The sequence below is a fragment of the Diadema setosum genome, chromosome 1, assembly GCF_964275005.1.
Source record: "Diadema setosum chromosome 1, eeDiaSeto1, whole genome shotgun sequence".
NCBI classification, from domain to species: domain Eukaryota; kingdom Metazoa; phylum Echinodermata; class Echinoidea; order Diadematoida; family Diadematidae; genus Diadema; species Diadema setosum.
Genome location: NC_092685.1, coordinates 3,393,889 through 3,419,467, shown reverse-complemented (window position 1 = coordinate 3,419,467; position 25,579 = coordinate 3,393,889). Strand labels below are relative to the sequence as shown.

Here is a 25,579-nt window from a genome sequence, read left to right as displayed (position 1 = left end):
TATGTCACTTTCAGAGAAATACACTGAGATTGAGGAAAATCTGATTGAAGACTTCAGGCTCAGCTTCAGAGATGGAGACAAGGAGAAAATGAAAGAACTTGCCAGCATTCTCATACATTTCAAGGTGAGTGCAAGTTTGAGGCAGCACATCACTGTCTAATGGGATTTTCAGTTAGGTTATAGCTTCATTAATAGTGATGCTTATTATAGGTATATTTAAAGCTTTCCTGAACCTTATTTTATTAGATTGTTGTTACCTGACAGAGCTTTAGAACTTGTTTTATTCTTTGGCTCATAAAACTCTTATCTTGAAAGTGAAATTCTGTCAAATATATGTCGTACCGGTACTATTAAAAACTTCACCAAAACATCACAAACTCCAAGATTCTTAATTGAGAGAATTAATCTTTGCTGTTATATCAGCTGGAAAATGTCATGTACATTATGCTGGTACACATCTGATCATATATGACATGAAAACATAGGCATACTATGATAGGATGTTCTCACATTAAAATTGTTACTTTGCCAGCGAATGTCCCTTAAGCCTTTTATCAATTCAGAACTTGCTTAAAGTTGTTTGTCAAATTATAGAAACAACGTATCCATTACACACACCTTCCTGTTTACAGGGTTACAACCGCTGTGTTGATGCCTTCATTGAGGAGAGTCAAATGGTAAGAAAACTGATTTTCTCATTCTCATGCATTGTATAATGTCCTGTGATCAGATAGAGGGAGAAACTAAGCAAAATGTCTTCTGCTTGCCACCCTTTGTTGGAATACTATGAATGTGAAGAGAATGATAAAATGTACTCAGTAATGATTGAACTGTGATGTTTGGTAGTGCCCAGTATAATTCTAAGGGAAAAAAAAAATGACAGGCTATGGGCTCAATATGTCTTAACATTGCAGATATTTAGAGGCATTTGAAATGTATCATTTTAGTTTGTTTTATGCCCTTCAAGTTTCGAAGTTAGACATATTTATGTTTTATTTTCTCACAGAATTGTTACATCATGCAGGACGTGTGCTCTGAGCTGTTACCTCTCTGCAAAACGGTAATGACAGATGATATCATACAAGAGAAAGGCTTCATTCAACATTAGTATCAGACTTAACGCTACCAGTTCATTGTTGAAACAAGTCTCCCATTCAGTGATATGTAAAGTGTTGTGAATGACAACCTTTCAGTAGCATGTTCTGATTGTATTATTGTTAAGCATTTTTAAAAATTTGCAAAGCTCATTTTCAACTACCATCACATAATATCATATACAGGCAGTAATTAACAATATGATTGTTAAGTCAGTAAAGGAGTGGAGCATACTGAATATCACTGTAGAGGCAACAAAACCTTGTATCTCAAAAATGTTAAATGTTCAGGAGAGCAAAAAAACAAAACAAAAAAAAACAAAAACAAAAAAAAAAACATGGCAGCCAAAGCATTATAACAAATAACAGCCAGGGTTTGGACAGGACATTACAATTTGTACTTAACTGATTATCTGACAATTACTCCAAAAAAGTGTTTCTCACCAAAATTTTAGATACCCAGTACATGGTCTTGTCACCCCAATGACAATGTAGTAAAATCTTGGTTAATTTTTGAGAAGAGAAGTGGTCGTCATTGCTGTGAAAAGTGATTCAAACTCTTGATTCTTTTTACGTAGATTCATAGAACCATCAAAATGTCTGAGAAATCAATGTTTAGTGTTCTCCTGTCTTATGAATTTATCAGTCAATATTGTGTATTCTATTGTTCCAGGTGAACACCTTGGTTCATGATGTCTTCAGCAGTCCTGAGAGTGTTATGGGACGATTTGTTGTCAACCTGTATGAAGACAAGCTGCAGGTTAGTCTACAGCTCTTTCAAACTTTATGTATTGTTGGCTAAATTGTGGACATTGTATTTTATCTTAGGAATGACAAATCATATCATTGTCAAGATTTATGTCACCCAAATATGCTATCTCAGAGTAATTTTTTTTTGTCCCCGCCGAACGAGTTCGAGCAGGGGACTATGAAACGGGCTCCGTACGTGTGTGTGTCTGTGTGTCCGTCTGTCTGTCTGTCCGTCCGTCCATCCGTCTGTCCGTCTGTGCGTCCGCGTGTGATCAAAATGTTCAATTTGCTACTTCTCTGTCATTTATGAGCCAATTTTGATTCTGTTTGCTTTATATGATAGCACTACATGGGAGCTTTGAAACTTCTACACAGAATTTCAGTTGTGACCTTTGACCTTGACCTTTGACCTATATTGTACATTTTGCTTCAAATGCTACTCCTTTCGCCATTTCTAACCCGATTTTGATTCCGTTTACTTTATGTGATGGCACTAGGTGAGGGCTTCGAAACTTCTAAACAGAATTTTGACCTTTGACTTCTTTGACCTTTGACCTTGATTTTTGACCTATATTGTACATTGGCTACAAAATGCTACTCCTTCGCCATTTCTAACCCGATTTCGATTCTGTTTGCTTTATGTGATGGCACTAGGTGAGGGCTTCAAAACTTCTACACAGAATTTTGACCTTTGACCTTGATTTTTGACCTATATTGTACATTTTGCTACAAAATGCTACTCCTTCGCCATTTCTAACCCGATTTCAATTCCGTTTGCTTTAAGTGATGGCACTAGGTGAGGGCTTCAAAACTTCTACACAGAATTTTGACCTTTGACTTCTTTGACCTGTATTGTACATTGGCTACAAAATGCTACTCCTTTGCCATTTCTAACCCGATTTCGATTCTGTTTGCTTTATGTGATGGCACTAGGTGAGGGCTTCAAAACTTCTACACAGAATTTTGACCTTTGACTTCTTTGACCTTTGACCTTGATCTTTTTACCTATATTGTACATTTTGCTACTAAATGCTACTTCCGGCGGGGAAATATATTACGCACCACGTAATTTCTACTTTTCCTTGTATTAATATGCTTTGTCACCACATAACACTGCTAACTGGATGTACATATGTACATGGTTTGGAAAGATATGTCTTTTACGGATCCATGTACATCTTTATTTCAGTCATTTGGCTTAAGAAAAAATGTGTTTTATGTTATATCAGAAATCATTTTTGATATGATTAATGCACCTTTTCTTCTAAAGGTTATTTGAGGAGGGATGGAAGATGAGGCTTGTCATTTTTATGTATCATATTTGTTGCTCCTATTTTTTTTTTTATCTGGTTTATCTTTCAGTATGACAGCTGTTTTTGGTTCATGATAAAAACAAGTATTATTGCTATCAATTTTTATATGCTGTTAAAGCATAACATACTTGGTAGTTACAAGAAGAGATCATTAAACTTTCTTTCATTGACATTCATATCAATTTGTAATTTTTGCAGACCCATGTGAAAAAGAAACTTGATGATAAGAAAGACTTGGAACATTACCTGAAGAACCTGCAAGAACTGTACATTCAGTAAGTATCGTTCTGTTTAAAAAGAACTTATAAAATCAATTATCTTGATACCTCTTAGTAAATGTTGGTTATACAGAATATTAGAAATGAACATATTTGTAATGAAATGAAATGAAGATGATTTGATTAGGAGCTTTGGAATAGACTGTCATGCATTACTCAGTATCATGACTAAGTCTTGCAAGTGTCAATTGTCACATTACAAATTTTGTTGGTCCTTCTTGGGAAGGTCATGTTTGCAGTGAACAATACATCTCTTCTCTCTTTTACTATTCTTATTGATGACGTGAATTTCTGTGTACCTTTTTAGACTGATCGAGTGCTGTTGATTGGATTTGTTATTGTTGTCAAGATTTGATATACCATTGTTGTGAATGCATAGATCATAATAAGACAACATCTCTAACATTTCTGTTATTTATCTTAATAAATAAAGAATATTATTTTGCATGCATTTGTGCAGCTTTTATATCACTCTTTACAATTCTTAGTGCTTCAGAGGGCATACGTGTATGAAACATACTATACAAGTCCAAGCTTGAAATGCTGATGACAAATGCAGGATGAAATTACAATTTTTTTTTTTTTCCACAAGCCTGGCTGTCACTATGTAAATCTTGTAAATATTCTTGCTCACAGGACAGACAGACTGACCACAGCACTGGCCGAATATCGCCTGGGGTCAGATGCCCACCTCCTCAGCCGACTTACCAAGAAGATTTTTGGCTCCTACCTCAACAAGTATAATTTGGCGGAGACAAAGCACCTGAGGGAAAAGATGGGTGAACACTTGGACCAGTATTACAAGGGTCTGGGCCATGTCAAAAAACCTCCACAACCAACTGACAGGTAGGATTGGAAAGCAGAACATTACCCTCTGAGTCACGCGGTGAAATTTTGCCCGTCTGTGTTATCGTTAAATCTACTGATGAGTTAATGTCAGCATATTGTGAAAGCTTGCTCTCTTACTTTTACTTAATCAATAGCTTCCTTTGATTTGAATGAAGGATAATGATTTCATTCAAATATCTAGAAAAGACAAACAATGTATGGGATCAGTAATTATAGAAGGTAGTTACTCTCAGTCACATAATTTGTGAGATTTTGCATGAATGGAAAAATCAGATCTGTAAATAAACATTTGATCTTCAATGATAATCTGTTACATCTTAGATGTGTTGGCATCGTGAGTCTTAAGCTGTGACAAAGATATGGTTTGTGGCTGGTTTTGGTTTGCTTTTAGCTTGTATCATACTAAGTTTGATAGCACATAACAACATGTTTCAACAAATTATTGATGATAATGCTGTAGGTTCCCCACTGTTTTCAGAATTTCATGATGAATTTGAATTCTTAAGACACCTGTGATACTCACACTTGTCATCAATTAGATTCCAAGACCTTCAGAACAGGATTCGCACCAAGGCCCCACTCAACATCGTTGGTGCAGCCCCAGTGGTGGACTATAAGGGAGAAACTTTTTTGTCCCAGGAACTGGCTCTCAACCTTCTCTATGAAGCCAAGCTGAGTTTCACACGATGTCACCTGGTAAGACTCAGCATGTCGTCTAGTCACTTTAATGCATAACAATAGAGAAAAAGAATAGCTAGCGCAGAATATGCTTGTTCCATTCACTATGAATGCTCTGAATTTTTGGCATCAATAAGACAATACTTCTCTTTTCTCTCTGTTTTTTGTTATGAAAGAAGAGCATACTATTTTCCTTTCACAGCTTATAAGATAAAGATAGAGCTGTGCAAATCATCCCCAGATATTCAGCAGTCAATGGCGTGATCATCACATGTAGTTGTATCTTCCAATTTCTGATTGTCCTGTGATTGATCAGTTCCATTTTTTTTCTTAAAAAAACCCCCCACAAAACAACAAAACTCTACCGCTGATGGAAAATTTATTCATTTGTTAAGTAGTCTGTTTCTCATTTTCTTGAAGTTCTGTCCGTGATATAATTATGCTATTCTAATACATTGCTCTGTGTTTTGGGCACAGCTGCACATCGATTGTTCATTTTAACCTATAAACAGATTCTTAAGTCATCTCTCTGATGCATACTATTAATGAAGAAATAAACAAACAGGTGCTTGGTAAGTATTACCACACAGACATTCATTGGCTCACTAGATTTCCTATGTCACATACCTTTATCTACACACCACCATAGCTCTCCACTCAGTCCAACCTTGCCAAGAATGCCTATGAAGTCTTCTGCATCCTCATTGAGTTCATGTGCATCGAGCACATCGACTACGCCCTGGAGCTGGGTCTGCAGGGCATCCCACAGGGGGAGCCACGCAGTCCTCCCTCCAGCTACTTCTTTGAGATAGTCTGCCAGGCCAATGCCATCTTTCACCTGCTGGAGAAGCAGTTCAGTGACATCCTTGTTCCTCTCATTAGGTGAGTACCTTTCCTACTCTTTGATTGTCAGCTCGATAACATTCTCAACAGTTGAGTATTCTTGATGCACTCAGTTCATGAATGTGTGTTGTCTCTAATGGGGAATGCTGTGTCAAAGGTCATTTATAGTGTGTGTTTTTTTCTCAGCATTATAGAGCTTAGTGTTTTGGGGAGTAGGCAGAGGTCTTGAAATATTTTACAGTAGTCAATGTTATTGACTTTGTCTAGGTTTTGGAAATTTTGTATGTCTGCATGTTTCTTTGTTTGTTTGTTTCAGGATAATGAGTCATTCCATCCATGAATCATAAAGAAAGATGTTGCACGAGCACTGCTCATCTACAGAAAACACCTGTTAGATGCAAACTGCATCAAGCGTAATGTCTTCATGACATATACATGTGGTTTAAGAGAAGTAACAACTGACATTCCATTGAGAGATTTCATCACTCAATCTTTACATTACAGCAGTTCCAGAAAATATATCCCTTTGCTTACACATGCCAGCCATGGGAAGGCAAATGCAGGAATACATACACTGTACTAGCAGATCAGTTCACAAAGTGATTTCGTTCCTTCCCTTTACTATTTGTCACAGTTCCACGGAGCAGCATACCGAGTGTGTAGCGAAGAAGAAAACTCTGATGGATCAAATGGAAGGGAAACTGGAGCTAGGAATAGACAGGTAATCAAGACTAAAGTGATATATTATCATCTTTTTTCTGTCTTCTTCCCTCCTTTTCCATGTGCGGGTAAAAGTTACTCTTTATTCAATTTACAATCCCCGACTGTTTTGTTTTTTTTAAATCTTTTACTGTAAAAGTGCAAAACTTTTGTGCGGTTGTTCACACTGGACCAATTTCACTATGTATAATACTATAGAGGAGACTGGTTATCTGCCTGTACCACTAGAGATACTTATTGTCTCAGGTATGTACTCATTTTAGACACTTAATAGATTATATAACAAAACTGATATGATGCCAGAAAAACCAATCAATTTAAGACAAAACAAAAATCCAGAAAGTGGGTTGACTAAGTGCAAGTGTGATAATTCTGACTCCATGCTTTGTTTTATTTCAAGATTGCTGAATGCAGTGTGTGGCTGGATCAAGCACCTCTTGGCCACGGAGCAGAAGAAGACAGACTTCAGGCCAGAGGCAGAAGCTGGAATGATGACACCATTTTCTCCCGTAAGTCACAGCATTTCTCATTTTTAAGATGCAACATATTTAACATGCAATTTTACCCAGAGGCATAGATTCACATTATTTATGGCTGGTGTAGGAGGATAATTTTTGGAATTTGCTACCTTAGATTATGTGGTGATGATCTTGAAGTTGAAACAGACATATTTGATGTCATGGATATGTCAGCTTTAATGCAGGTCTTATTTTTCTTAAATATTATGACCGCTGTTTATGCTATATAGTGTGTTAGTGAAAAATTCAGATTACGAGTCCAAATTACAACGGAATGCTCATCACATGAAGATGTATTATCTAGACATATCATTATTTGGACATTTACTTGAACAAATTTTTGAAAACTTTTGGTTAAGATCCAATTTAAGGCAAGCTTGGTATGTGCTGATGTGCCTGGAGGCATATCTAGTGATATACACTCCATCCGAAAATGTTAAAGGAATGAATTCACTGAGTTGGCGGTATTTTCTGTCCTTTTCAGGCCTGTGCCAAAGTGATATCATACATGGAGAGGCAGGTTGAGACAATCAAGCGGTGCCTGGACGGCAAGAACATCAACTCCACCCTGGCTGAACTTGGGATCCGATTCCACCGTGTTATCTATGACCACCTACAACAATTCTCGTACAACTCCACAGGTAAGAAATGCCAAAATGACTCTAATCTGTGGTATGTGACCTTGTCGTAATATGCCCCTTCAAGGGATCATAGTAATGGTCCAGTTGTGTCAGTTAATGTGGAATGCCTGTAGGAGAGCTTAAAGTTTACTTTGAAAACTTGATATATTCACTGCATTTCTGCTTCTATTCTTCAAAGTGGTAAGTACCCAATTTTTGGTCTTTATTTATTCATCTATATCATCTAATCATATAATATTTTCATTATTTTCTTATTTTTTTAACTGCAGGTGCTATGCTGGTCATTTGTGATGTCAATGAGTACAGAAGATTGGTCAAGAACTTTAAGGTTAGTATACATACACTATAATCTAATCTCAAAGTGTTGTGTAATCCATGATGTATTTGAAATGAGTGATTTCGTCGAGAAAGTGAACTCCCAATCTTAACTTGCTGTACTGCCCTTGAGAAATTGTGTTACATAAGTGTTTAGGTGGTCAGTCAGTGATTGGGACAGTGATCTTCACAATTCCAAAGAAAAAGTAGTACTGTATATTAAAAAGTTGTTGTTCAATCTTTGAAGACTTGGTTAACTTGCTATGTCTCCGCCCTGACATTGACAACAGCAACAACAACAGAAACATTGCCACTTCTCTTTTTTTTTTTTTTTTGGTGCTTGGGAGTTCAGTGGTGTGAAGCATCTTGCAGATATTCAAAACAGAATATAGAGCAGTGTAAGTGACTATAATGAACCTGATGATGTGGTGCATATGACCAGTAAGGATGGTAGTATTATTCACATGTTTGATTTGCTTCGTGTAGTCAAAAGAAAGGTGATGTTGTCATCAGTTTATGGCTTGAATCTTTCTGAAATGTCTTTGCTTGTATAAGTTAAAGGAATGTCAGACTTATGGCATAGCTATCTTTGGCAATAATCATTTAATCATACACAGAATGATGAGGTTCATTGTGGTACGGTACATATCATCTGGCATTGAGTGGATTTTACCCACAAGATTCACATTATGGTAAGTCATTCATCATGTGTTCAGTACAACAGAGATATCTATTCTTTTTTTTCCCAATGTGTGATTCCTTTCTATAGGTGCCTGTAGTCAACACTCTGTTTGAGATGCTGCATGCACTGTGCAACCTCCTTGTTGTAGCACCAGAGAATCTACGTCAGGTGATCACTGGTGATCAGCTGGTGAGTCACATGATAACATGTCTCGATCCTTCAGCCTCATCACATGTTGAGGAATAAACGCAGTGTCCAAAACTTATATTAAAATAAAATCAAAGAAATAAAACAAAACAAAACTAGTAGTGCACAATTTCAGTGGAGCTTGTACTGGGCATTGTTGCCTAGATACAAGGAAAGAATATACAGTGACACAAGAATTCTTTTGCTGGGTTATGAGAAAGATCTTCTAAAGGGCAAAATTAAAAGTTTAATCTTTATTATCACTCTCAGCTATGTATTTGATGAAAGTTTGTTTGATGAAATCTGATCCAAATTTGTTTAAGCATTAACAATGACACAAGAATGACAGAACTAATTTTTGCTCTTGCAACACCTCTAAGCTTATCTTACACAATCATAGAATCCTTGGGCAAGTATTTGTTGCAACAAAATCATCTGAGATGTTTTTATTAGATGCTAGGAGTCGGAAGTAAAAGTCCAACTCAAATGTTAAGCTGTTAGTGTCAAATTAATAAACCAGATATCCATGCGATGCTAGTGAAAGGATTAAACTATGACAGGTTAACCACCACGGAGAATGTTTGGGTATTTTGTCAGAAAGGTTAAGGGTCAGAGATCAACATTACCAAGTAGCCATGTAGAGTCATTGAATATTTTATGTTCAGTGCAGTGAAAATTTCTTTTATTTTTACTTAAGTTGTAATAGGGCAGCCTGAAGATTAAAAAAAAAGAAAATCATGTTTGTTTTGTGTTGCAGGGTGGTCTGGACAGATCAGTGGTCATGTCATTTGTGCAGCAGAGATCAGACTTCAAGACTGCCAAGATAGCCCAACTTCTCAGATAGCCCAACATCTGACCCAGGGAAGTCTTGATGTGACTCCTTTCACTGTGGGTGACTTCTTGCTCTGCAGTGCAGTGTTCCAGAGAAGCGCCCTCATAGCTTGGACAGAGAACCACCTGGCACATCCCATTGGTTGGATTAAAGTTTGGTACACCTTGCTGTCCTGTACTGGCAGAGTGTTCTGTCTAATGAGCTGAAAGTATTCTGTGTGAATGCACACATTAAGAGGATGTTTGGTTTATATTCCTTCACATGATCTCATGATTTGTGTTGGCAATCATGTTGGCAACAACAATGAACGTAAGCTCACAAAGTCATTGCGGTCATCATCTTGTAGGGTTGTCGTTTCATACAGATGTATACAGATGGACTGTAAAGTGACATTTTACCACATGTTAAGGGGTTTTGTGACATTTCTCTGCATTCCAATATACTTAAAGGATTTTGCTGCTACATACAAATGCAAAATGTTGTCTCGTATTATCTTATTATTGAACAAAAATGGAAACAAGTATTGAAAAAATTACAACACTGGTTGAAAATTTTAGATATCTAAGATAGAGATGATTGCATGTTAAGAAGTGATTGCATTCAGTTATTGATTATGTTTTGTTTTGTTTGTTTTTTTAGGTCATAGATAAGAAGCACTGTGAACATGATAACAAAGCTAATACCACCAATGTAGACTGGAATTTATACAAGGTTGTTGTCATATTAAAGAATGTTCTTTTCTGAATGTTGTTACATAATAGCTATTGTGTGAAGGCCAGTTTACTTATGAAGTTATGATGGTAATTAAAAAAAAAAAATGAAAGCTCCTTTTCATGGAGAGACCATTTTAAAAATGAACAATGGAATTTGATTTTGCAAGGCGGAGAAGAATCAATATGAAATGCACACTCAGGATAGGTGCAAAAGGAAGTTACAAATACCCTCTACAACAAACAAACATCAAACATATGTGATAAATCTTGTAATTTTCCAGGTCATTGATTGCTGTGAAGTGGCAAACTAAAGAAAGTGTGACAAGACTGTAGGTAATGAAATGCAATGCATATTCAAGGTTCATTTTACTATTGTGATTCATGATTACATTCTCTCTCATCAGCCGTTGACCCTTACCTGTGACATGCACTGAGTAGTAGAAAGGTACAATACTACAAAGTTTCATACAATTGAAATGTATTTCCTTGGCCCGATTCTACAGAAGTCTACTTCATTTTACATGCTGTTGAGTTCCCTTATTCACTGCACATTAATTTGTTGTGAGGATTGTTTCACGACTACCTTGCTATCAGTAATCTTTGTTTTTATTTAGAATGTCTTTTTTTGGGGGGGGGGGCATGGCTGGTAAGAAGTCTTTATTGGGATATAAAGAACATCTGATTCTCTTCAAGGTTTAGTAAAAGTTTTCCTACCGTAGGTAGTCAACATTCCGGTTGTAATTCTCACATTGTGTGAGCTTTTTTTTACTGCTTTTGAGTTTCATTCAAAGCAGGAAGAGTAAGTTATAGTAGAGTTGATATATCTTAAACTGTTGCAAAGTTGTTTTTAGACCTCTTGTGTAGAGTGATCATGAGCAGATTATGTGTAAAACTGTTGTATAGAGAAACTTGGTCAAATTCCTATAATATTTGTGTGCATGCTGTCATTGAAACATATACCTGATTATTTTTGTCACTAAACTGAAGTGCAATATTATCTAATTGAAGTTAAATTCTGAACTATGTATTCTGTTCAACTAGTGCCCGTTTGTCAGAGTGTGCTCTACAAAAATCCTATGTGTGGTGTATGCGTATTTCACATTGTGGATGCGAGTAATGTGTGTGTTTGAATCATACATGATTGCATGTGTGTGTGTGTGTGTGTGTGTGTGTGTGTGTGTTCAGATCATACCAAGGAGGTACTAGAAGCTTTGCCTAGTACCTCCTTTATCATACATGATTGCATGTGTGTGTGTGTTTTGATCATACATGATTGCATGTGTGTGTGTGTTTGGATCATACATGATTGTGAGTACAATGTACCTTCTTAGTGTGGCCCGCTCTATGAGTGCATTCCTGCTGACCACAAACACACACCAACCATAGATATTCCTCGGATGTTTAACCAATATTTCACTAAGAATTGAGAGACAGTGATGTGGGTACACAAATACGATGTTAACATAATGTTCATAATATACAAAGGAATTTGGGACAATTTAGTTTGCAGCCAGGGATGAAAAAGTTTAAATCCAGACCTTTTTGCCTATTGAGATTAGTCCAAGGATGTGAACATTGAAATTGTGAGTGTGTGCATGATTGCAAAGTGTCTGACATCCTGCTGGTGTTTGCCATCTGTTGCTTTAAGTGAGAGAATAATAATGTTCTCTGACAAAACCCTGTAACTGACACAAGTCACAATTATAAGACTGTGTAGATACAGGGACATTACAAAGCATCAAAATTAATTTCCTTTAACCTTTGTCTTTCAAATTTGCTTTCAAAAGAAAGTATAAAAAATGACAAAGTAGATGGTCCAAAATTGTAAATCACAATGTTGCTTGATGGTAAATTTTGCAATTACTTCACAACTACTGATACAAACTCCACAGACAAGTACACCAGTGTTCAAGATCAGTGTTCAACATGCATTCCCAATTTTATTCCGGGTTATGCCTTCGATGACTCCTGTAGTAGTTCATATGACACCCATGTTCATTGCAAGGTTGGACTGTAAAATCACACATCTCTGATATGCCACATACAATGATAATACACATTGTATGTTTCGGCTGACAAAACACTAAACAGCACTTGAACAGATGAAAGAAACCTCTCATGCTTCATCTTGGCATTACATTTATGAGTTCTGTCAATTCTGAATGCCAAATGTTCTTTGAGTGTTTGAAGTTTGTTACCCTTGAACAGGAGAGAGAGAAAAAACTCAAGGCTCAGTGACACATCAGTGCTCACAAATGAATGTGCTGAAAGTATCAATCAACCTGTATACACTGCCATACTATCAAGGAAAGTAAGGAATGGGAGAGGAAGACAGACACAAGGTTTGAAATATGCAGTCTATCAGATAGCAAAATGATTTGCCGCATGACATTCATGAAATTTTGTGCATCATGACAGAACAAGTGTCGTGTACCAGCTACATATATGTACATGTACAGTGTATAAAACTTATCTGTCTGAGAAAGAAAAATACTCTGCAATGACATGGCACCAATACAAATTCACCAATATGCATTACATATATTTTATGTACTTCCTTTAATCCACTGCCACCAGTGTCCAGTTAATAATATAATTTAAAGATACCTGTATACAACATGTATTTGCATAGGTAAGCCATTTTTAAGAGCACTATCATGCTCTGACAGAAATCTTGCAAAAACAATTTAAAATTTACAATGTACCTTCCCGACAAGAAAATAGCATTTTGATGAAGACATGGAGGTAACAGGAAATACCTGTACATGTACATTATATTTGTGCTTATCCACAAAAGACTAGAAGCATTAAAAAAATAATAAATGGAGAATTAAGGGCTGGTATTTTTCATCATTATATGACACTGAGAGGAAGTTTAATACATAACTATAGCAATGTGTAAGAGCCAGCATCTGGTGTTAATGAAGATGATCTACAAAGTATGCAAACCTTTACAAGTCACCTCTCCATTGATAATCAGCTTAGATGCAAATCTCCTGTACAAATGCTTTCCCAGCATCCTTGCCTGCATGTCTATTGTTACTGTATCACCTTGAGATTCATGCTTATGACAAAAAGCTTCTTGATACATTGGCTGTCTTTCGCAAATTATTTGACTAGCACTTTGTTTATGCTCTCATGTTTGAAGGGGCTTCTACACTCACACCACTGCTAATGATCCCCATGACTTTCCTAATCCAGAACTTTGATGTAATTAAGCAAGCCAACAAATATCACAGGGTGGAAATAAACCTTACACTAATGGTATCCTTTTCAATTTCACCCATTGTTATAACAAGCAACTGCCTCCCCAAGTGTTGTAAATGATTGGATATTTCGGAAAACAATGCACTCACAGTTGTGCTTTGTATGTATTTCTCAAATAATTGTTGGTTCAGATATATCTTCTGCGAGTAAGCAATCCATGAAAATCAATACAGTATCACACAAAATTTGCAGATGGCTCATGATACCAGAAATTAGTAAGATACATCTGGGACAAACAATTGAACTGAATGGATATCTCAGCTACCCTCGTCTTTCCAACAACCATGACTACTGTATTAGCAAGTTTCCATTTGTAAAGAACAGACACCATGTATTGTCTCATTACAATACCATGACAAACAATAAAGCATTTAAGAGATTTTGATCATTAATTCTATCAAATATAACAATCTGTGATATGTGATATGCTGTTCATGCAAAATACTTTGGACAAGTATTGCAAATCAACAACACCACAAAATGCTTGCAGATGGCCTTATAAGGAATACAATACTGGGTTTGTGATTCAAGAATATTTCTTAACTAGGAATTTGCTCTAACCATATTCAATGGCCACTGGTAACAAATCAGTAAATTTTGAGCAAAATCAGGAAAATATGTGTACTTCAATGTCAGTTTGACATGTGCTGTCCTAAAAGAACTGCTAAATAGTCTATTTGGTCATATGATCGTGATGTTTCTAGAATTGTGACCCCTATCCACTGCATTTCACTTCACTGAGTGTTTGACTTTTTTTTTTTTTTAATCTTAGCTGGAGTATCCAACCAGAAGGCCATTGGTGCATATCAAGTGGAATCAAAAGGGCATTTTTCTTTCCAGAAAAAGTGCACTTAGTGATATTCCATGTTAATAGGAATCATACAAAAGCCACATCATAGTCCTGTGACCAGACCTGACAAAAGATAAACACACAACAATGTCACTTATAGGAGGGTTAGATACAATTCAGGAGTGAAAAGTTGAGTGATGTGTAGTACATGTAGTTTTCAAAATGTCAGTAGTCTTCAGTTGCTTGCAGAATATCTCTCCCCACCCCCACAACATGATTCATCTTCATGCCTTCCGTTTTAAACTTCAATTAAACAATGCATCCGATTTCAGTGTGAAGTGAAAGCTGGGCCTGTTCTCCACTTCTTCATCATTGAATAGCGGTCAAGTCTTTACAGGCTATGATTAGGTTCCTGTAATTCAACTTCAAAGTTCAAACATCACAGAAAGCAGACTATATAGTGAATTTCACCCTTGAATCAAATGTCTCCACACACATAGCCTACACTAGTGATACAGAACATTCTCAGTCTTTCAGTTGTTGAATAATCTTGACTGTTCTCCCATCATCACTTTGACGGTTCATCTTCCTTGGGTACATCCAGCAGCGCAGACCTGATCCCTATTTTCTTCAGCTCTTCAATCAGGTCGCCATTCTGGTGCATCTGGATCATGATGTCACAGCCACCTACAAACTCCCCATCCAGGAATACCTGTGGAATCGTGGGCCATTCTGTGTATTCCTTGATACCTAATGTGTGTGTTTCAGCAAAGAACAAGCACGAGAGTTAACATACTGGTAAACAAGACAAGCTGAAATGGTCCATATTTAACACAAATACACTGCTTGATTAATGTTAAATTATCCATTTTTACACAAACATGGCTGATTTATCATCTCTAATGGTGTGACACAATCTATGTTGTGAGATAACATTATGATAATAATGCTGTATAACACAATACATGTACCTTTTTTGCCATTTGTTAAGTTAAATACCTCTTGTGAATGGATATATCCACTGCTGACATTTTGTCTCTACCTTATACTCGGTGCCTGTAAAACTGAGTGTGAAGTATGATTGATCGATTGATTGATTGATTGAAGCCAATTAAGGCCATTTATTCGGCAAAATAAAACACAAAACTATGTAATAGTGGTATTTACAATGAGAGCCAGGCAGCCTTGAAAGCATCTTGAGTTTGTGTTAGGATGCCTACACATGAAAATACTTTATACAACATGTACATGTACTTTACAATGGCAACATATATTACAAATCATTTTGTGTGAAGTCAATACATTTTTTTATTATACACTCTCTCACACACAACATCAACACAAAATGTACAATGATTTTACATCAAAGATCCTGTCCAATGAATATCATGACATCACATGTTATAGACTATAAACTGCGAAACACAGCCCAAACGATTAACACAAAGTGTTCCCTCCCACAGTACAACTCTGTACAAGGCAAGGAGCGCCCCGGGGTTAATGTTAGACATGCCACTCTAAAACAGACATTGTCAATGTATGATGGCTGTTTCCATCTAGGGTAGCTCGGAATCTAGAGAGTAAGAGAGTTCGAAAGTTAGAGTCAATTCATTTGCACAGGTCTAATTTATCTAGATTCAAATGTGTGACAAAATGTGCATAAATGAGGAAACAGGAACAATCAATTCATTAGAACTTACCTTGCCGTAAGTCCTCATCTTCTAGGATGTCATGGCTGCCAAATTCATCGACACCGTGCATTCTCAAAATTTGTACTACCGCATTACTGAACCCACACCTTGGTTCTTCAGGTACTCCCTTCATGAACACGACAACTTTTTGCTCCTGAACCAACCCGTCGATTCGTTCCTTCAATTCCGTAGAAAGCAAGCGAAAGGGCTGGCGTGCCAACCGAGTGCCATGATGTGTGACACGGACAAAGTCGATAGATGACTTGACAATATTCCGCAAGATAGACATTTTCTACTTTGAACACTTACAAATGGAAATCAGCCTTGATCAGGTTGTGAGGTAAAACGACGCAAAAATCACTGAAGACTACAGTGGTTCAGGTGCTATCTTGTAGCAAACTTCCAGTTGTAGGCCGGGCCGCGACTGGCTTTATGCTACATACACGTTCTGTGTCTGTAATCTGTTCAATTGCGTAATTGATAATTTATTGGCCTACTTCACCGAGTTTGAATAAATAAGAAACATCAATTTCAATCAAATCTCATTTTTATATTTAATGATAAAATATTCTTTGATACTGAAGTACTTGAGTATCAAATCGGTTTCTTGTATCAAAATATATCAAGGAATAATATAATTAACAGAGAAACAAATCTCTCAAAATTAAAATAAAGGCTGTTTAAAAAGCCTAATGCCAACCTACCGTTCTCGTAGCGTCGTACCACTGAACTCTTCCGTCGTACACATACAACGTACCGCACCGAAGGTACACATAGGTACATTGTACCACCGAGCCCACGGCGGCCACGTATTGATCACCACGCACCACGCATCGCGCCTTATCAAGTAGAGACGAAGTGCTGCTGGAAGGGGAAAAGTACCGGTATCTGCATAATCTTTTGCAAAGTATTTGTCGCCTGTGCACATTGCCCCATACTGTATGCCATGGAAGGAACTCTACAGCAAGTTCGGATGGCTGTAGAAAGTGGACGAACAGATGTTATTCGTCTTGCAATCGATGCCCACTCACCGAAACAAAAAGCAGGTGAGTATTGAGGCCTGAGGAGGCCCCACTTCCCGAATCCCCGGCAGACCTGCCGGTAGCTGCTCATGCTCCGCTCCGGTGCGTCTCCACTCCAGCATGCATGTGCATGCAGCATCAGCATCAGCATCTGGCGAGCTGATTTCGTCACGTCACTGACCGACGCTGTATAAATAAATTTACGTGTTGTTGTCGTTCTTTTAGATTTATGGAGCTCTCTGCCGGGTGGGCAATTTGCTCCAAAATGTATATTTATTTAAATAATCACTTAAATTTAACTACAAAACTTACACTACAGTCCTACTCATTAGTTATTTACAGAAATCTTATTATATAGAAATCTATATCATTATATTTACAAATCGGATAATCACAGAAGGAGAAAGGCGATAGGTTTTAAGGAAAATAGGTGTCATCTGCCTACTCCTGCACCAAAATGCAGGGTTACGCCATTCCCGTCGGCGGGCGGGTTGAGGACCCACCCGCAGACGCCATGAAGTCTTGGCCTTTCTCGGCCGTCGGGGCCAGGCGCCTAACGTTAGAGTGAAAGCCCCAATTTTCGGCTGGCCTCCAAAATCCGGACACTTATCACTTATCACAAGCCAGCAAATTCTACTCATAACACACGCATATATATCACATCGTTTCACATACTGACACACTCGTTCACCACAGGAAAGTGCCTGAGTCACCTCCAAAAATCCATCCAAAATCCCAAAGTTTGCCATCAAATATGCAGAATCACCGCAACTTTTCCAAAGTGCACGCAAATAAGGTCCTGTTCAAAGAATCATGGTCGCCGGGAAAGCGCTAGAAATTGAAAAATTATGCCGTTCTGTTGCGAGATTTTTCACTAATTGCAAGCTCAGTGTGTGATATGGTATCCTCAAAAGCACAAAAGAAAAACAAGATCTCCGTACGTGCCAATGCAGTGAATACATGTACAGCCTAGGGGCTGAATGCAAGTGAAGAGTCACCAAAATTTGGACACGAACGGGCGCCGCAACGTCCTCGATGCAACCTTGCGCCAACAAGGTATGGCGCGCGCTCATTTTTCAGCGGCCTTGTATGCGTATTGACATTGCGCGCATGTCCGAATTTTGGAGAGGCTGTCCGAATTTGGGAGAATTGACAAGGTGATAATATTTGTGGATTCTATGAAATTTTATGATGTATATTTTAACAAAATCAATATTGGAAAAAAATAGGTTGATATATTTAACATAGGGTAAGGGCACCAGTATTCGGTCAGCCCCCGGTATTCGGGCATGCACTTATCACTAGTCACCAGCCAGTAAGTTCAACTGTCACAACACACACAAAATAGATTAATTCACATACTTGCACACTCATTCACAACAGGAAACTCCCTTAGCCCCCTCCAAAAATCCATCCAAAATCCCAAATTTTACCGTCAAAAGTGCAGAATCGGCGCTACTTTCCAAAAGAGCGCGCGGATAAGGCCCAGTTTTAAGAGTACGGGCCGCCGAAAAAGCGCTAAATATCGAGAAATACGCCATTCTCTTGCGGGATTTCTCGCTTATCGCAAGCTTGGAGTATAATGGTATCCTCAAAAACGCAAAAGAAAAACAAAATTTCCGTACGTGCAGATACAGTGTCCCAATGTACAAGGGTTGAATGCAAGTGCCGAGGCCCCAGTATTCGGTCACCAAAGGTCGCCGCAACATCCCCGATGCAATTTTGCGCCAACAAGGTAGCGCGCACGCGCATTTTTCAGCTGCCTTGAACATGCATTGACTTTGAACGTGCACATCGTGTGACCGAATACTGGTGCCGGTGACCGTATACTGGGGAATTTTCAAGGTGAAATATTTTGGGATTTTGTGCAATTCTGTGAGATATTTAACAAAATGAAAGTTGAGATTAAAGAAATTTGATATATTTCACATACATTGCTGTAGATATGATGTACATGTATGTATTATTTTAGTTTGAAAAATATTGCAAAAAAGCTTAAAGGGGCATAGTCCCGGTAGTATAGATGGCGCTGTTCATGATACTGCCGATCACCGTTAGCATTGATACAAAGGTTACCGAAGTTGAGCTGTCATCAAGAGTAAAGTGCGTAGGTATTGCTAAGAAACGTTGCCTTTGTTGTCTTCTTTGCGCATCGCGCAGTCTGTAGTAATGCCAGGGTGCGTGCATATGTGCTTGTTATTATGACATCACAAAAGAAGTTTGCTTAAGCTGTCATCCTCCTCAGCCGAATCATGAGCCGAACTGTGATCGGACCACTGACTACAGTGAATCGGACTTCTTCGGACTCTGGAAAGTGGGCCAAAGCGTAAGCGCCAAAGAGAAGTCGATAGCGTAGGTCTCTATAGGAAACTTGCGCCGTGCGCCTGCGTACACATTTGACTAAAACACCGGGACCATGCACTTTTAAGTAACCGAATACTGGGGATGTTACCCTACATTATTATAGATATAATTTTGTTGAGTATTATTTGAGTTGAACAGATATTGCAAAAAAGCTGAAGTGTCCGAAAATTGGGGGTTTTACTCTATATAAATACGTGTACCTAGTATATTAGTAGTACATTTGTAGGCCCTGTCGTATGTGTACATTTATAGGCCCTACTGACTGTAGACTTCTCCTAAACTTCATTACACAGCTCCAGCCTCCAGGAGTGCTTATTTGTTGATGCACTCAACTGCTATGAGTACAACTGCGACCAGCCCCGAAGGCCTAACCAGCTAATGGATAATACAGGTTTTGGGTCTCATACAGGGTAGTATTGCGCATAAATTCCAACTAAAAACTGCTTCAGTTTTAATACACAGATGTAGTCTGTCCAATTATTGACAACAGAAGACGTTGAACATTTGGTTCCTCCAGTAGTCCATTTCTGTCCAAATTGATGACTTTAAATGATTCGATCAAGAGGAATCTGTGAGAACGACAACTGCTCAAAATCCTCATGATGGATTTGAAACCTTTGCACTTATGTGTTGTTGTTGTTGTTGTTGTTGTGTTTAAGAAGCGAGTCATTCACATTTGAATATTTGCGCCTTCATCTGCATACTAAATGTATCAATACCGGTACTTTCATAAAATTAGTTTCTCAGAAAATAAATCAAATACTTTACAATTACATTTATGCACAGGGAGCAGTCTGCTGTCATACGGTTAGGTCAGATAAGTCCCAGTGCATGCTAGCCATTAGCAGTGTACCTACGCGTAGCCTTTTGACCAGGCACTGATCTTGCTGCACGACATCGTGTGGTGCCCGGTCGCTCTCTGATGGGCACGTTTCACTCGAACCCTGTCACGAAAGGGCCTTGTCCAGAGGCTAAAAACATCATGACTTTCATGCATATTCATGTCACCGATGCGCAATGTGCCACACAAAGGTTGTTTCACAAAACCAAGGAAAGAACGGGGAGTATGGAGATGAACTCGTACAAAAACATCTTTTCAAGACCATGGGATCAATCTGGAAATGGGCGAGTGCACAACGGGTATGAATAAGATACGGAACGTATGTATAGTTTAAAATACTTAAGCCATTTGCTGGCAAAATAGTACACTTTTGTCCTTAAATTTGTGGGGGGGGGGGATTCATCGTACAGTACAGAAACACCACTCTGGCTGTGTTGACTTGAGGCTCTCCTACAGTATAACTATGTGAAGGAGCACCCTCGGGTTAAAGCTCAGCCTGCCTGCACTGCACAGCACGGGACGCTCACTAGTCCCCTCAACGCTACATTCAGAGTGATGGATCCTGTCGAGTACTGAAGAAGAGGGAGTAGAAGTAGTGTCTAGTAACTATGTTAGAGGCTAACAGCAAATAACTGTAATCTTGGTGTCATTTGAATTTCTTGTCTTATACATGGTAGGTTCTATATTGCCACTATTGTATTGAAGGGGATGAAAGAATGCTTTGTTCAACAGTAACAGCTCTTTGCAGATGAAAGCATCATCTACCTCACCGTTGAGAACCACCATCGTGTGAGCTCAACAGCTCCAGGATGACCTCACCAAGTTTGGAGAATGAGTTTCCACATGGATGATGAACTGAACTCACAAAAATGTGAAGTGATAACAATCTCCAGGAAAAAGAACAAGATACAGCACAAGTACACTCTGAACAAACTTCCCTTGGTGCTGTCAACTCAACAAAATACCTCGGGATCACAATTACACCTGACCTGAAATGGAACCGGCACATCAACAGCATTTGCCAAAAAGCCAACAACATTCTTGCCTTCCTCTGATGCAACTTGCACATCAATTCCACAGGACTGAAAACAAGAGCCTACAAAACTCTCGTCAACCCTCGTGTGGAATAGAGAGCTACACCAACTCAAACAGACGAACAGCCCGATTCACACTTAATAGGTACCACAATACATCCAGTATGCAATCGATGCTAAAAGAGCTTCACTGGCATTCCCTCCTTCAGCATAGAGAAGAGTCCAAACTCACATTGATGTACAAACTCCACCACCACTGCATAAACTTCCCAACCCAGTCCTGCATCACTCTGGTTGCCACGCCTACAAGAGCTCTCCATGCACAAGGATATGTTGTACCACACTCCAGAACAGAACACTGCAAAGTGTCTTTCTTCCCCAGAACACTAAGAACATGGAATATCCTTCCACTGAGCACTGAAACTGCACTGCAAAGCAGTCGATAAGTCCGTGGACTGCTCTTACTTGCACACACATCCAAAGTTTGCAAGAATCTTCAAGTTTGAAGGAGGCAGACTGAACCAGAAAAAGAAGAGAGATTCTGTGGATCATATGTTCTTGATTGGGTGAGGATTCTCTTGGACTATTGAGACATCTGAAATTGCTAAGTAAACTTCCTAAAATACATAAGTATAGACTCCATATATATATATATATATATACCGGTACCTATTGTCTAATGGAGTAAATAAAAACTTAAAGGACAAGTTGGTCATGATGTGTGGATTATATGCAGCAATATTAGTAGAACATGTATATCACTGTAAGTTTGAGGAAAATCATACAAGTGAATCCATTCAGAAGTTATGAATTTCTGAAGTTTCAGCGCTGCCATCACTGGATGAGAAGACTACTGCAGTTTGTTATGTCACATGCCTATGGAACAATGTACTGTAAAACAAGAATTGCAATGAAATTTTTGTGAATTAGAGCTGACAGCCTTTTTCACGGCATGAAATTTTTGTGAGTTGTCACTGGCATTCAATGCATGCAGTGTCAACAAGAAATTTTGGATGCATTTCAATTCTGCAAATCTTTGCTCGCTAAATTCGCAAAATTATAATTCACGCGAATATTCCTTTTTTTTACACAAACAGTATACAAAGAAAATATAAAGAAAATTCAACATATTTTCACTTTTCTTGCATAATAAAAGAACGTGCCTGACTTTCCTCTTTCAGAGAGCTTTGAGAGAAGTACAAGTCGAGGGAATGTGTACTTTAAAAAAAGACATTTTATGGAATTCTCTTTATATTTTCTGTATTCATTCTGTGTATGTTGCAACGCAAACTGCAGTAGTCTTCTCATGCAATGATGGTGGAACTGAAACTTTAATAATTAATAGCTTTTGAAGGAATTATTAGATTTTCCACAAACTTGTACTAATTATGTGTTCTACAAATATTGCCACATTCACTCAATCCACATGTCTACGAAGGTGAAAGTGTCCGTTAACAATGCATATGATAGAATTTGTCACTCACAGAAACAATGACTGTATCAAGAAATCATTCTCTTTAGAAGATACTCGATGTTGATTTTTCTGCATTCACTGTTTATCCACACTGGCCTTGCATCATAGCTAGTGTAAGTACGGTTCATATTCCATGCTCGGGGTACCTGCATTGTTCAAGCACTTGACAATAAAATGCCATGTAAAGGAACAGGTCTTTTTTTTTTACTCTGATTCACATGAAGTTTTACATTATATATTGTACTTGCAAATTTGGCAAATTTCACGAGGAGTTAAGATTCGCTAAAGTAAATGCATGTGGAAGTTTGTATCTTCACACAATGAATTGAATGACAGTCACCACTTTGCTGTGAAGAAGTCCATAGTGGCTCCAGTTCAATTAAGTTTCTTGTAAATATTCCTGGTTTTACAGTACTTAATTGCACATTGGAACTCTGTTCTGTCACTCCTTTCTTGTGTAGCGAATACACAAAGGGTTATTGAAGGTAAGCTGCTCTGCTTATGGCTTGGCACAGAGATAGCAATTGGCATATTCGTTGACATTATGGAAATCTTAATATGTAGTTCTGTCTGTGTGGCATATGTGCAAAGTGTTACAAACTTGTTAACCATGAGTATGCATTACATATAATACAAACAGTAGGTGACATGAGTTCATTGACATTAAGATGATTGTATTGCTGTCAGGAAATGGTCAGTTACTGTAAGTCATGATTTATTGGGATCTTACTGCTTCATCATTGGATCACAATACTTCCGCTAAAGTGTGTTGTGATTTATGATATAAATTATGATTAGTTTAATGTGGCAGGCAAGGAAGCAATGAATACTTGTAAGGAAGCGACCCCAGGACTGATAGCTTTCACTCCCCTCTGAAGAACTAAACAGGGATGATAAAATGCCTTCCTTACTGGCAAAACTGCCATAGCCACAGGACTCAAACCATGGACATGAGATTGGCAGTCCGTTGCTTCATCCACGGAGCCACAACAGCTCCACAGTAATTGTGGCAGAGATGCTACAAGTCTGTCAGGTGTCAGGATTGCTGTGCTCCAGTAAACTCGGAAATGTCAGCAACTTAGGGGAGTTGATGACTATATCATTTATGTATTAGTACTTGAGCAAATTGTGGGCAGGTTAAAATTATCTTTTGGAACCAGTGAGAAATTGATTATAAGTTGTTAAATAGATTTTAGTGAAGAAACACCTATCACAAGCAATTTACAGCTCTCTGTATGTGGTTACTGACTACCTGGGTAAATGGGTAATTTGTGATCTCATAGATCACATTGCATTTTTTTCCTGTTTAGCTAGAAAGATTCTTTAAGGTCTAAAGTATGATTTGTTGACTTGTTTCTTTCTGAATATTGATTTTTGTTTATAAAGGAATAATCTCCTGTGACAGTGTTTTTACTGTTTAGAGAATGACTAGGAATTCACAATTACGTTCTTACTCAAATCAAGATCAGAATTTGAGGAATGACTGGATAAATGCTAAACCTTTGACACTTGCAGTCTCATCACTCAGAAACTAAACCTCTCCAAATAAATCCTTTCTTATAGTACCAGAGCAAGAGTCTAAATTTTCATTCCTTCTTTTCTCTCTCTTTTTTTTTTTTTTTTTTTTTTTTTTTTTTTTGGGGGGGGGGGGGGATCCAACTAAATGTGGCTATTCACAGAATTAAGTGACTTTACACATAGATTTCAAGGAGTTTGATTGGAATTTGGCCAAAAATCATTCTTAGTTTTTATTATGAGATTGCCAACACTTTCCTTGAGTTAGGCCAGAGTGATAATTAATGTGAAAGGAATTGGGGTTCTGCCAAGGAACATTCACATGATTAGAGTTGCCAACACTTTCCATTTGTTAGGCCAGAGCAGTGATAAATGTGAAAGTACAAATGTTATTCAAACATTGTGTACCAAAGGTCTACAGTGTACTGTAGGGTTCCATTTACAATTTCCTAAACTTTTTAAATTATGAGATGCATTAATACCATTTCTGGATTACTGCTGTACAGTATATTGTCACTCAACCATCATGGTCAAGTCAGTACTGTCATGTCATGTCTATGTATGAATAGTTCACTGAATAAAACAATTAACGAATAAACGATTAAGTACGATGTAAGCATGTGAGTGTGTGTACTAGATTCTGAGAGTAAATTAGAGTTTTAAGTACCGATAAACAAGTTATTCATCAAGAGTTTGTTAGCACAGCCAAAGAAGCAATAGGCTTGAGTAGAAGTTGATTGTCTTTTTGTCATGATTGGCAGTGACATTGATTACTTACTGACATGTTTTCACTTTCGGTGAGCTATCATTATGAGCAGTCATCACTGTCATTTCAAAGGGGGAAAAGGCTGTAGATTGTTTTGAATTGTTTGTCTGTCCAAGAAAATTAAAACTCTACTATCCACTTTTTATTGGGTATTTGACTGTCTTAAATGCTCAACTTGATCATGACATGAAAGGGCAGCCTTGATCTGTTTGTATTCAGTTATTGGTTCATGCAATAAAGAGAGATGGGAGTCTCTCTCTCTTCCAACTCTCCATTAAAGCAGGACCAAACAGAAGACACAGGCCATTTCCCCAAATTGTTTGTACCTATGAAATTGTTGAGATTGCCTATGCTATAAAGATTTATCACTTTACTGTTTGAATTCAAAGTAAAATATGACACT

At 37.9% G+C, this 25,579-nt stretch overlaps 3 protein-coding genes across 5 annotated transcripts in view; 2 read left to right on the top strand and 1 right to left on the bottom strand.

Moving 5' to 3' along the window:
* Positions 1 to 11,396, top strand: part of LOC140246552 (exocyst complex component 5-like) — a 37,002-nt gene extending 25,606 nt beyond the window's left edge. For all 3 annotated transcript variants that reach the window (XM_072325903.1, XM_072325898.1, XM_072325907.1), the window contains 14 exons: positions 15 to 124; positions 633 to 677; positions 1,007 to 1,060; positions 1,768 to 1,854; positions 3,356 to 3,432; positions 4,072 to 4,281; positions 4,824 to 4,980; positions 5,612 to 5,844; positions 6,440 to 6,526; positions 6,926 to 7,034; positions 7,528 to 7,684; positions 7,954 to 8,012; positions 8,769 to 8,870; positions 9,625 to 11,396. In XM_072325903.1, the coding sequence (XP_072182004.1) occupies positions 15 to 124; positions 633 to 677; positions 1,007 to 1,060; positions 1,768 to 1,854; positions 3,356 to 3,432; positions 4,072 to 4,281; positions 4,824 to 4,980; positions 5,612 to 5,844; positions 6,440 to 6,526; positions 6,926 to 7,034; positions 7,528 to 7,684; positions 7,954 to 8,012; positions 8,769 to 8,870; positions 9,625 to 9,711 (1,574 nt within the window). In that variant the 3' untranslated portion in view covers positions 9,712 to 11,396. The remainder of the gene's footprint in view (positions 1 to 14; positions 125 to 632; positions 678 to 1,006; positions 1,061 to 1,767; positions 1,855 to 3,355; positions 3,433 to 4,071; positions 4,282 to 4,823; positions 4,981 to 5,611; positions 5,845 to 6,439; positions 6,527 to 6,925; positions 7,035 to 7,527; positions 7,685 to 7,953; positions 8,013 to 8,768; positions 8,871 to 9,624) is intronic.
* Positions 11,397 to 12,332: 936 nt separating this feature from the next.
* LOC140246542 (glutaredoxin-related protein 5, mitochondrial-like) lies at positions 12,333 to 16,560 on the bottom strand. The gene is made up of 2 exons (XM_072325888.1): positions 16,170 to 16,560; positions 12,333 to 15,219 (listed from the first exon to the last, which is right to left on the bottom strand). The coding sequence occupies exons 1-2, from the start codon at positions 16,447 to 16,449 to the stop codon at positions 15,038 to 15,040; spliced, it is 462 nt and encodes a 153-aa protein (XP_072181989.1). The 5' UTR covers positions 16,450 to 16,560; the 3' UTR covers positions 12,333 to 15,037.
* Positions 16,561 to 16,998: 438 nt separating this feature from the next.
* LOC140246534 (uncharacterized) overlaps positions 16,999 to 25,579 on the top strand; it is a 39,463-nt gene continuing 30,882 nt past the window's right edge. Inside the window, exon 1 of the mRNA XM_072325879.1 lies at positions 16,999 to 17,206. Coding sequence (XP_072181980.1) covers positions 17,107 to 17,206 — 100 coding nt within the window. The 5' untranslated portion in view covers positions 16,999 to 17,106. The remainder of the gene's footprint in view (positions 17,207 to 25,579) is intronic.

What these genes read in the sequence shown, in the direction of transcription:
- LOC140246542 (XM_072325888.1), bottom strand. Translation starts at nt 16,449, where the DNA reads ATGTCTATCTTGCGGAATATTGTCAAGTCATCTATCGACTTTGTCCGT. An exon ending in AGATGAGGACTTACGGCAAG is followed by an intron (nt 15,220 to 16,169) that starts GTAAGTTCTAAT and finishes CACACACATTAG; the next exon opens with GTATCAAGGAATACACAGAA.